The sequence below is a fragment of the Rhamphochromis longiceps genome, linkage group LG18, assembly GCF_057381845.1.
Source record: "Rhamphochromis longiceps isolate RC_006_pf linkage group LG18, R_longiceps_female_GT1.1, whole genome shotgun sequence".
NCBI classification, from domain to species: Eukaryota; Metazoa; Chordata; class Actinopteri; order Cichliformes; family Cichlidae; genus Rhamphochromis; species Rhamphochromis longiceps.
Genome location: NC_140574.1, coordinates 23,556,124 through 23,569,402, shown reverse-complemented (window position 1 = coordinate 23,569,402; position 13,279 = coordinate 23,556,124). Strand labels below are relative to the sequence as shown.

The 13,279-nt window shown below is 43.7% G+C and overlaps 1 protein-coding gene across 1 annotated transcript in view; it reads right to left on the bottom strand.

Annotated features, from left to right (window-relative positions):
• Nucleotides 1-60: 60 nt before the first annotated feature.
• The window catches only part of dnah9l (dynein, axonemal, heavy polypeptide 9 like), a 38,731-nt gene continuing 25,512 nt past the window's right edge, over nucleotides 61-13,279 (bottom strand). The window contains exon 67 of the mRNA XM_085390437.1: nucleotides 61-342. Coding sequence (XP_085246563.1) covers nucleotides 95-342 — 248 coding nt within the window. The 3' untranslated portion in view covers nucleotides 61-94. The remainder of the gene's footprint in view (nucleotides 343-13,279) is intronic.

Genomic DNA, 13,279 nt, shown 5'->3' with positions numbered 1-13,279 from the left:
TATATTCCAGTCACTTTGCGCTACTAATAAGTTCAAAAGGGACATCAGGAGCACTGAGGACACACTGCATCTTCACTGAGAACTCTTACACTTTTCACACACTGAGTAGAAGAGCCACTCCGGCCAGGACCCATTTGGCAGGTCGCTCCCTGGTTTTTAGACTGAAAGTCCAAACATACGTGGGTCCTCTGATCTTGGTCTTGTAGAGGGGACACTCGTAGATATTCCTGGTTTCCTGACGGTCACTGGGTACAGCTCGAACTGAGATAACAGGCATGGTTGGGGTCAGTTCCTTTAAACGAGCCTCAGTTATCACTCCGGTCTGAGTGTCCCATCTTGCACCTGTAGTCGGGCGTAGGTGAAGAAGAGAGAAGACTTAAAGCACTTTTGGGGATTTTTATGCCCCATTAACTCTCCTAGCTGCTGTTCAAGGCCATATCTGCTGCTCATCCTGAGAAGTAAGTCTGTTTTTTGCAGAGTATCATGATGTTGCAGTGAAGTTTTCACTTAAATGTGTCAATTAATCATTATATGCTTATTCTATCTAGAAGTTATAAGCACAAAATTGCTTTATAGAGTCCCAGTGATCTCTGATCATCAAATTCCAATCATTAAATCTTGAGCCCAAGTGAACGGTTTATATGAGGTGCCGTAAGGGACATTATTAATGAAACGCTCTCACACACACTACTGAAATTTTAGCTCTCACACACACCACTGAAACGCTCTCACACACACTACTGAAATTTTAGCTCTCACACACACAACTGAAATTTTAGCTCTCACACACACAACTGAAATTTTAGCTCTCACACACACTACTGAAATTTTAGCTCTCACACACACAACTAAAACGCTCTCACACACACACTACTGAAATTTTATCTCTCACACACACACAACTGAAACGCTCTCACACACACTACTGAAATTTTAGCTCTCACACACACTACTGAAATTTTAGCTCTCACACACACAACTGAAACGCTCTCACACACACTACTGAAATTTTAGCTCTCACACACACAACTGAAATTTTAGCTCTCACACACACAACTGAAACGCTCTCACACACACACTACTGAAATTTTAGCTCTCACACACACCACTGAAACGCTCTCACACACACACACAACTGAAACGCTCTCACACGCACTACTGAAATTTTAGCTCTCACACACACCACTGAAACGCTCTCACACACACACAACTGAAACGCTCTCACACGCACTACTGAAATTTTAGCTCTCACACGCACAACTGAAACGCTCTCACACACACACTACTGAAATTTTAGCTCTCACACACACCACTGAAACGCTCTCACACACACACAACTGAAACGCTCTCACACACACTACTGAAATTTTAGCTCTCACACACACTACTGAAACGCTCTCACACACACTACTGAAATTTTAGCTCTCACACACACTACTGAAATGCTCTCACACACACTACTGAAACGCTCTCTCACACACTACTGAAATTTTAGCTCTCACACACACACTACTGAAACGCTCTCACACACACAACTGAAATTTTAGCTCTCACACACACTACTGAAACGCTCTCACACACACTACTGAAACGCTCTCACACACACTACTGAAACGCTCTCACACACACAACTGAAATTTTAGCTCTCACACACACAACTGAAACGCTCTCACACACACTACTGAAACGCTCTCACACACACTACTGAAACGCTCTCACACACACAACTGAAATGCTCTCACACACACTACTGAAACGCTCTCACACACACTACTGAAACGCTCTCACACACACTACTGAAACGCTCTCACACACACAACTGAAATGCTCTCACACACACTACTGAAACGCTCTCACACACACTACTGAAACGCTCTCACACACACTACTGAAACTTTAGCTCTCACACACACTACTGAAACGCTCTCACACACACTACTGAAACGCTCTCACACACACTACTGAAACGCTCTCACACACACTACTGAAACGCTCTCACACACACAACTGAAACGCTCTCACACACACTACTGAAACGCTCTCACACACACAACTGAAACGCTCTCACACACACTACTGAAACGCTCTCACACACACTACTGAAACGCTCTCACACACACTACTGAAACGCTCTCACACACACTACTGAAATTTTAGCTCTCACACACACTACTGAAATTTTAGCTCTCACACACACTACCAAAACGCTCTCACACACACTACTGAAACGCTCTCACACACACAACTGAAACGCTCTCACACACACCACTGAAACCAGAGGCATTTCTGCTGAACAGGAAGTTGTTTCCTGACAAGGAAACTGATGGAAAAAGTGGTATATTTCAAAACACTACAAGGATTTCTACTCAGCAACCTGCTAGTACAGCAGTCCCCAACCTTTTTTGCGCCACGTAAATGATATAAAAATAAAAAAACGATAAATACCATGAAAACCATAAATAGAAATGTGTTCGAATTTTTGTGGAGGAATAAAACCCATTACATAGAAAGATCTCAGCTTGTGAAGGGATACAATAAAGGTGGTATCAAAACTCCAGAATTGGAATTTATGGTTGGCACCCTTAGAATTAAATGGTTAAAATCTTGTCTGTCACAGCCAGACTCTACTTAGCTCCACATCCCATGATTCTTGTTTAATAAAATAGTATACAGGATTAGACTTTATTTTGAAATGTGATTTTGCGGCAAATAAAATCCCCATAAAGATATCAAACTTTCCAAAACAGACGTTGCATTTTTGGGAAAATGAGATTTTCAACTTCTCCCCATAATTCAACCTTATGGAATAATAGGGTAATAACACTTAATCAAAAATCAATTTTCAAGAGTGACTGGTTTGAACAAAAATATTATATTCATAACAGATTTGTTGGATGATAACGGTGTCATTCTAAGTTACACAGACTTTTCAGAAAAATATTGTCTAAACTGTTCTCAAAGAGAATATAACAAATTTTGTGAACTGGTCCCACTGCCTCTGCTTCATTTGATTAAAATTTTTATGATATACAATAATTTCTCATCAGTGCTCCCAAATTTATTGCTAGGGCAATGTCAGCTGTTTGATAAAAATGCAATAAGAAATTTGTTAGTAGTTTCTTCAAAGACAAAATATTTCATAGTTACAACAGAATGGTTACATGGCATGGTTCTAATTTAGTTATTTCATATACACTGGATAAAGCATACTAAAAATTTATGAAATAGCCTATTCTACCTAAAGTTAAAGAAACACACTTTAAACAAAACTAATACTGTGGCAGAATTTCTAAAAAAAGAGATTTGGCTTTGAGGTGGATCAGTGTTCTTTTTGTACTGATGAAAATGAAACCCTAGAACATCTTTTTTTTCCCTATGCCCTATCACACAATGTATTTGGTGCAACTTAAAAAATTGGATTTCCCTAAATATTAATGATGTGCCACTGTTTGAATTACATCATAATTTTTTTTATATGGATCATCTAGCATTGGATGTCTCAGACATTATTAACATCATCATACTTGTTGAGTATTGCAGCATCGACAGCGATCAACTCGAAGGAAAATGACGACGGAGGCAAAAATGTCCTTAATATTTTTGGGAACTTTATTCCTCATCAACATGCGGCAAAACTTTTCTCATGGGTGCCATTTTCGTTGTGGTATACTTTTTTTTTTTCTTAGGGGCGTGATGACGCAGCATCCGTGCTCTTACAATGAAACAGTGCCTCCTTGTGGTGGCAACTAAAATACTGTCTCTGTTAAACCACAGTAACCATAATGCAGTTAAACACTGTACAACATGAGTACACACAATGAATATCTTAACAATACTTTTGAGTAAATATCATATCCATTGTGCTAAATGGAGGAACGCTAAGCCTTCTCTCCCTGGTTTTATTGATGATTTTAAGATATTTTTCTTTGCTAAAAAAAGACAAAAAGCACATATGCCAAAAAAATAACCAGGATAATGTACGTCTCCCGCTATTCTAAATTTTGACTTATGCTGAGGCTAATATATTGTTAAGTAATGCAGCTGTCTCACTAAGGTCCAGAATCGATTTGTTCCACGATTCGATTCAATTCAATTCGATTTGATTATGGGGAATTTTGACAGTCAGAAATATTATAATTCAGATCAGTACATTTACATATTTTTGTATTTAAAAAAAGGAAGCTGACACACGCAAGACTTTATCAAAGGTGTGAGCATCACAGCAGATGCCTTTGTGTCAAAGTAGCTGAAGATAAAACACATAAAAACATGAAGGTGGTTTTCCTGGCCTGGGATTTTATAAAAAATATTCTGCAGTACATCAAAAACGAAAGAAAACCATTAACATATGAACGTTACCTCTGACGTTACAGCGGTTTTATTAGAGACACGGCTAACGTTTTGCATTTTGCATAATTTTAAAAAGTTTAAATTTATTCAGTATTGAACGGCAGAAATTAGGTTTTCTTTTCGGAAGTATGTAAAATGAAAAAAAAAAAAAAAAAAACAGCGGCCGACTGCGCTGTAAACAACAGTAGACTTGTGCCTAACAAGCAAGCGAATAATGCAGAAAACTGATTTTTAGACGGGAAACTGTTCTTGAAGTACAGAGAGAGAGAGAGAGGGCTGTGCATGACGTGCGATTTTATCGTGGTGGAAGCAAAACAGTTAGTGAATTCATGACGATGTTTATGTGAAGCGCAGTTTGGATCTTCTTTTGCTGCTGGTTCAGTCAATATTGTTTGGAGAGAGATAAAACTAACAGCTTTAGAATCGGCGCAAAAACGGGGTGAAAACAAAGCGCGGACCTGCCGACAGATCAGAGTCAGCGAGCTGTCGGCTTTCAGCCCCGACCGTATCCGTGCTGTCGGGTGAGAAAGGCGACATCTCACTGATTCTGATCCGCGGGTCCGCGCTGTGTGTTTACGTCTTTGTGCAGAAGCCGTACCTGCTCTCATTTACTGTCTTAGCTGTTTGGTGGTTGTTGAAATTTTGTGAGGTTTCACCAGAGATTCTGGGATTTCGGGTAAAATAAATTTATATGTAGCCTGGCTAAATTAACCAGCCCAGAACACAGATTATCTTTGGGGTTCTTTTAATCTGAATGATAAAGTAAGTGCTCAGAAGAAAATAACAAGGTTGTAAAAATAAAGAAATAAAATTGTTACAGACAGCTCCTATCCAGTAACAGCTTTGTGCTCTGGTAACCCACTGCTACTGCAGGTTATTTCCCCAACTTTATCAGCATCTGGAACTCAAGGACATCTAGCGTCATTTCGTGTCTGATATAAACCCAAACATAAATAAAACAAAACTTAGCAGTGCAAAAATAACTAGTGGCTTCTCCTGCATAGATACAGAGCCAAGATTAAACAGTTAACACGGTACATTTCCCTCTTACCCACAGAGATAGTATAATACAAGTGTGAACTCAAATACATACAGTGCATTAATCCAGCAGAAAACGGAATATGGATCCCTCTGAGACGAACGGCGAAGTTGGTGGCAGCTACTCCTGGTGCCTTAACTGTTGCACACTTTGCGTTCAAAACAGATCACGCAGCGAAAAAAGGCATTGCACACCCACATAACACCAATGCAAGCTAGCACTCGTGCATGTCTCCGTAGATCCCCATGATCCCTTCCGCTCTCAGAGGTACCCCAAAAGAAAAACAGTGCCATCCAGTGGCATGTCCCATAATATCGAACTTCCACCCGGCTACATACTCCCCTGCTTAAGAGTCAACGTCCCCGGTGACTCAATTGGTATATCTCAACTCATGCACTGCTTCCTTAAAGAGAGCAGTACCCAAATTAGTCAACAACTGAGACAGTACCTCAGGGCTCAAGGTGATGGCATGACATGCTGATACAGGGACATGGTAAGGGTTTGAATGCACCCGACGGGGCACTGGTGTTGGTGGAATGACCCCAATATCCCTGTTAGTTTCAGTAGCAACTGTCTCTGGTGTGGACACCTGCTCAGAGTCAGATGGTACAGTAACACGAGCATCATCAGTGTTTACAGACTCAGAAATGTCACTGCTTTGAACTGCTTCATCAGACCCCTGCTCTGCACTTGGGTATGAGGTTTCTCCGAACAACACATACTCAGGATCTGGATCTGAACAGCCTGTTTTCTCTTCTGTCCTAGGACTCACTACCACAGGGGATTCATTATTTTTCTTTTTCCTGGGTGCAGGAATTGGGCCAATACAAGGTCTAAGGTTAGCTCTGTGAACCCGTTTTACTGGCCCACCCTCCACCGGCTCCACTGCATGTGTGCTGCCCTGGACTTCGACAACCCTATAAACCACAGGGCTCCAGGCGTCCTGAATTTTGTTCCTGCCTTGGGGCCAGTGTCGCAGATAAACTAACTGACCTACTTCAACAGGGGGGCAATAGACTCGGGTTTTGTCCAGCTCAAGCCTTTCCGCTGCTTTCTGCTCCGTGTACTGCCTTGCTCTGTTATGTGCTTCATTTAAGCGCTGCTGATGCACAACCAGCCAGTCATGTCTCTTATCAAGCACCTGCTCCTGCCCCAGTAAAGCATCTACAGGAAGGTGGGGGTGCACTCCAAACATGAGGTAATACGGCGAGTGCCCTGTGGTGGCATGGGGAGTCACATTGTACGCATAGACCAATTCTGGCAAATACTCAGGCCAACGGCGTTTCTTGTCAGGTGGGAGGGTACGCAATAGGTCATGAAGTGTCCTATTGAAACGTTCACATTGTGCATTACCTTGGGGATGATGTGGTGTAGTACGGCTTTTTTTAACCCCATATAACTTGCACAGTTCCTGAATCACATCACTTTCAAAATTTCTGCCCTGATCAGAATGTAACCTCTCTGGTACGCCATACCTCATGAACCACTCTCTAAGCAAAATCTTAGCAGTTGTATCAGCTTTCTGGTCGCGTGTGGGGAAAGCTTGTGTGAACTTGGTGAAAACATCTGTAACCACCAACACATTTTCCCGTCCATCTGAGGCTGGCTCCAACATGCTAAAATCTACTGCAACCACTTCAAGAGGTCTAGTGGCCAAAGAAGGCTTGACAGGGGTATGAATCTTGGGCTGTGGCAACTTAGTAAGCACACATCTGTAGCATTTCTTAATCCACTGGTCCACTTCTTCATACATACCAACCCAAAAACATCTCTGTCTTAACAGATTCTGGGTCCGCTCCACCCCCTGATGCCCCATCTGATCATGCACACTCCCCAGTACAGCTTCCTTTAAACAAGCTGGCAAAAGGAGCTGCTGACACCTCCCCAAATGTCCATCCTCAATGACCCGATACAACAATCCCTCCAACTCCATGATACGTGACCACTGCCGGAGCAGAGAAATCACAGACTTAGCCAAACCTCTCCTCTGCTGGTGTGTGGGTTTCTTCTTTTTGTCCCAAAACTGCCTAAAGGACTTGATAGTAGGGTCAGAGCACTGAAACTGTCGCAACTCTTCCTTAGAATACCCTGGCAGAGTGGGTGTATTCCCTTGGGAATCAGTAAAATGGGTGTCTTGCTCAACTGCTGTGACCCGGGCCTGCCTCACCTGACAACATTTTACACCTGCACTTACTAAGTCCAGGCCTAGCGTTGTCCCTCTGCTGACAAGGTTACAGATGGATATGCATCCATCAAACTCCTCCTCATCTCCTGCAGGCTGGGGCTCCCCTGCTAATGGCTGTCTAGAGAGGGTATCGGCTGCTGTGTTACACCGACCAGGACGATACTGCACCTCAAAGTCAAATGGCGCTAACTGGGCAACCCAGCGCTGTTCAATGGCTCCCAGCTTTGCTGAGTTCAGGTGGCAGAGGGGGTTGTTATCTGTCACAACTGTGAATTTGGAGCCTAAGAGATACCCCCTAAACTTCTCAGACACAGCCCATTTAAGGGCGAGGAGCTCTAATTTCATGCTGCTATAGTTTCTGTCATTTCTCTCTGCATTTCTCAACCTTCGGCTGGCGTATGCTATAACACGTTTCCTGCCACCCTGCACCTGATAAAGAACTGCTCCCAGTCCTAAACTGCTGGCATCCGTCTCAACAACAAATGGCAGTGAGAAATCAGCATAAGCAAGTAGGGGGGCACACGTGAGCTTCTCTTTCAGCTGTTCAAATGACTCTTGACAAGATGGCGTCCACACACTTTCCAGCAAGTTTTTATATTTAGCTGGACTGTCCTCCTTGCCCCATGCATTAATCAGATCATGCAAAGGACCTGCCAGCTGCGAAAATCCATGGAGAAATCTCCTGTAATAACTGCAAAAACCCAGGAAGGATCTCAGCTCTTTAACTGTGGTGGGTACTGGCCACTGCCTCACTGCAGCTATCTTGTCTGGGTCCGTACCTATCCCTTCAGCTGAGATCTGGTGACCCAAAAAGCGTACACTAGATTGGAGAAAATGACATTTCTCCACCTTAACCTTCAGCCCAGTTTCCCTGAGTCTCTGCAACACTGTCTGAAGACGTGTCAAATGGTCTTCAAAAGTTGATGAGTAGACTAATATGTCATCTAGGTACACGAGCATGATCTGAAGGATTAAGTCACTCATAGTGGCCTGCATGAGTCTTTGGAAAGTGGCTGGACCGTTACACACACCAAAGGGCAATCTGGTATATTCAAACAACCCAAATGGGGTTGTAAAAGCAGTCTTGTGCCTGTCTCTTTCGTGAACTGCCACTTGATGATAGCCACTTGCCAGGTCGATAGTCGAGAAAAACCTTGCACCATGTAATGCATCAAAGGATTCATCTATACGGGGCAAAGGAAAGGCATCACGTCTGGTCTTGGCATTTAGCCGCCTGTAATCGACACATAACCTCAAGCTGTTGTCTGTCTTCCTCACCAGCACAATGGGCGATGCATAGGCACTAGTGCTTTCTTTGATCACACCCTTTTTCAGAAGCTGGGTTATGTGTTCTCGCACCTCTTTGTACTGTGTTGGAGGTATCCGTCGGTAGGCCTGAGTGACCGGGACATCATCGACTAGGTGTATCTCATGACTGATCTTCTCTGTATAACCTAGATCTTCATCCTTGAAAGCAAAAACATCTGCATACTGAGCCAAAAGTGCAGCTAATTTGGTCTGTTCCTCTTGGGAGCCACTAATGCTCAGCTGCTCTATCAGCAATTTCAGTTCACCATCAGATTCTTTAGCCCCTTCCTTATTCAGTGACACTTCCTCGTGGTCAGCAGAGATACGATTAAACTGCACCTCAGCTGCATTTTCAACACACTCCACTACAGTAAGCATACCAAGTCTGGTCCGGGGAGCCAACCACACATCTTCCTGAGAGAAGTTCACAACTTGAACTGGAAACACGTGCCTGTCAGTTTCAACAAGAGTAGGAACAACAACCAAACCACTGGGAACGAGCGTGTTGGTTGGCTCAAGTAACATTAAGGTCTGGTCATCTGAAACTTTCCCAAGCCCTCTAGCAAATACTGTGGCCACGGATGATGCTGGCACGTGTACAGTATTTTTACCAGCTAACCGGGCGATGGATGACCTCTCTAATACTTCGCAGGCTTGCACCCTCTGAAAAGCTTCTCCCCAAGCAGCATTTAACTCTCCTCCGAGAGTTGAATCAAAACTAGCAATGGCTAGCTCCTTACATCTCTTTATTATGTTCATTCCAACAAGAACAGGGGGGGATCCCTCTAGTCTGCTGGCACCTTTTCCCACCTGCTGTTCCACATCATTTTCCTGCACCTTAACTTTAGCTGACATTAGCTCTTGGTCCTGTGGCCCTCCTGGTTCTGGGGCGGGGTCCCTGACTACCAAAAACCCACACTCCTGCGCTGTTAACCCCATGACCTGCACATCCAGCTCAATGTAACCTATATAAGGAATTGGCAATGAGTTAGCTGCAGTCAATTTAAGCCATTTAGCTGTAGGGGTTACATCATCATCTTCACCCATTAGGTGTTGTCGGAAAAATGCCTCTGAGATGGTGCTAACCTGGCTCCCTGTATCCAAAAGGGTTCTAGCCTTAATCCCTCCCACCTCAATTTCAACTTCAGGACATTTACCAACTGCTCTGTCAAAAAATCTCTCACGAGTTAGGGTCTTTGAGCCAGTAGTCTCCCCTCGAATTGCCCGGCTCTTGGCAACCGAGGTGGCTAGTTTCCCTGACCAGGTGCAGGAACAGAAACTGGAGAAGCTCCTTGCTTAAGGGTTTTGCACTCCCTAGCAATGTGTCCAACTCCCTTACACTTGAAACAGATGGGCTTCCCATCATCAGTGAACTGGAACTTTGATCTGGGAATCCCACGTTTAGGGGCCCTTTCTCTGGATGTAACACTCTCCCTAACCACACTGAGTAACTCCCCAATAGCCTTGCCCTGCTCAGAAACCACCTTAAGGATTTCATCTAGAGTTGCAGATGACCTATCTGGAGCTTCACGGGTACTCTGATCCCTTGCAACCGCACTGTCACTTAATATGGGCCTGCTCTTGGCAACTCTGGTGCCACTAGGTTTTTCTTCCATCGACCAAGCAATTGCTTCCTGACGTACATCAAAAAGCGTAGACTCTGGCTTTTCCCTCACCATCTTGCGAAGCTCCCTTCGCAGAGTGGAGTCTCTTACTCCCTCCACAAACTGGTCTCTAACTGCCATCTTTGTGTCTCGTACTGCATCAGGCCTTTGTTTAAGGGCTAAGCGGAGGATCTGGGACAGAGCGTGTGAGTACTCAAAGAAATCTTCACCTTCTAGCTGGAAACGGCTAAAAAAGGTTTGCAGTAACTGTGCTACACTGCGCCTCTCACCATAAGCTTCTCTGAGAAAACAAAATATTTCTTCGGGTTCAATTTGCTCTCCCCCAGTACATAACTTGATCTCTTCAAGTGCAGAACCCCTGAGGAGGGAAAAAATGAAGTCAACCTGATCATCATTACCCAAGCCTCTAGTTCTGATACCCCTCTGTACTTCATCAATAAACTCCTCTACAGAACGTCCATCTACGGTTGCATCCCCACTAAAGGGTTGAATAGGTCGCTCTCGCGGCAGATATACATATGACCTACTTGCCCCGTCACTCAAAGCAGTTATCCTGGCCATAGCCTGGTCATGTTTGTTACTCAGTTCTGACAATTTTGCCTGAAGCTCAGTGACAGGGTCCCTTGCGGTGGCCCCCGCCAAACCCTGGTCATCGTCACTGTTTGTGTCTGACATAATGAAATGTCTGTGTCCAGATTAGTCTTTGGTCAGGATGCAGAAATTGCCTTAGCAGTCTATTCAGCTAGGTGCCACTGATGTCCTCTTCTCCTCTGGAAAGAATCCTTCCCTCGATCGAAATCACCCTCTTCTGGAAAGACTGGCCACTGCTCCTCTGCACACCTCTGGTATGGCCTCAATCGTCCGATCCTTTCCAATCCCTCGCGTCGCAGGTGACCACCACTACAGTTATTTCTTGCACCGTAAAATAACCTACTTAAACGGAAACCCATAAAAAACAAAATCGCTGAGCTGCCACTTTTGCAGATACCCCACTCCTGGTACCAAATTGTGTAGCCTGGCTAAATTAACCAGCCCAGAACACAGATTATCTTTGGGGTTCTTTTAATCTGAATGATAAAGTAAGTGCTCAGAAGAAAATAACAAGGTTGTAAAAATAAAGAAATAAAATTGTTACAGACAGCTCCTATCCAGTAACAGCTTTGTGCTCTGGTAACCCACTGCTACTGCAGGTTATTTCCCCAACTTTATCAGCATCTGGAACTCAAGGACATCTAGCGTCATTTCGTGTCTGATATAAACCCAAACATAAATAAAACAAAACTTAGCAGTGCAAAAATAACTAGTGGCTTCTCCTGCATAGATACAGAGCCAAGATTAAACAGTTAACACGGTACATTTCCCTCTTACCCACAGAGATAGTATAATACAAGTGTGAACTCAAATACATACAGTGCATTAATCCAGCAGAAAACGGAATATGGATCCCTCTGAGACGAACGGCGAAGTTGGTGGCAGCTACTCCTGGTGCCTTAACTGTTGCACACTTTGCGTTCAAAACAGATCACGCAGCGAAAAAAGGCATTGCACACCCACATAACACCAATGCAAGCTAGCACTCGTGCATGTCTCCGTAGATCCCCATGATCCCTTCCGCTCTCAGAGGTACCCCAAAAGAAAAACAGTGCCATCCAGTGGCATGTCCCATAATATCGAACTTCCACCCGGCTACATATATTAAAAAATCGATTCAGGATTTTAATGAATCGATTTCACGTTATCCAAGCCAGAATCGATTTTAATCAATAAATCGATTATAAAAACCCACCCCTAACTAACAGGTTGCTGAGTAGACATCTGTGTAGTGGTTTGTTTGAAATCTAACACTTTTTCCTTCAGTTTCCTTGTCAAGAATTAACTTCCTGTTTAACTGAAATGCCTTCCTGTTCAACTGAAACGCCTTCCTGTTCGACTGAAACACCTTCCTGTTTAACTGAAACACCTTCCTGTTTAACTGAAATGCCTTCCTGTTCCACTGAAACGCCTTCCTGTTCCACTGAAACGCCTTCCTGTTTAACTGAAATGCCTTGGTTTTTCAGTAGTGTGTGTGAGAGCGTTTCAGTAGTGTGTGTGAGAGCTAAAATTTCAGTAGTGTGTGTGAGAGCGTTTCAGTTGTGTGTGTGAGAGCTAAAATTTCAGTTGTGTGTGTGAGAGCATTTCAGTTGTGTGTGTGAGAACTAAAATTTCAGTAGTGTGTGTGAGAGCGTTTCAGTAGTGTGTGTGAGAGCGTTTCAGTAGTGTGTGTGAGAGCGTTTCAGTAGTGTGTGTGAGAGCTAAAATTTCAGTTGTGTGTGTGAGAGCGTTTCAGTTGTGTGTGTGAGAACTAAAATTTCAGTTGTGTGTGTGAGAGCGTTTCAGTTGTGTGTGTGAGAACTAAAATTTCAGTAGTGTGTGTGAGAGCGTTTCAGTAGTGTGTGTGAGAGCTAAAATTTCAGTAGTGTGTGAGAGAGCGTTTCAGTAGTGTGTGTGAGAGCTAAAATTTCAGTAGTGTGTGAGAGAGCGTTTCAGTAGTGTGTGTGAGAGCGTTTCAGTAGTGTGTGTGAGAGCGTTTCAGTAGTGTGTGTGAGAGCGTTTCAGTAGTGTGTGTGAGAGCTAAAATTTGAGTAGTGTGTGAGAGAGCGTTTCAGTAGTGTGTGTGAGAGCGTTTCAGTAGTGTGTGTGAGAGCGTCTCAGTAGTGTGTGTGAGAGCGTTTCAGTTGTGTGTGTGAGAGCGTTTCAGTAGTGTGTGTGAGAGCGTTTCAGTAGTGTGTGTGA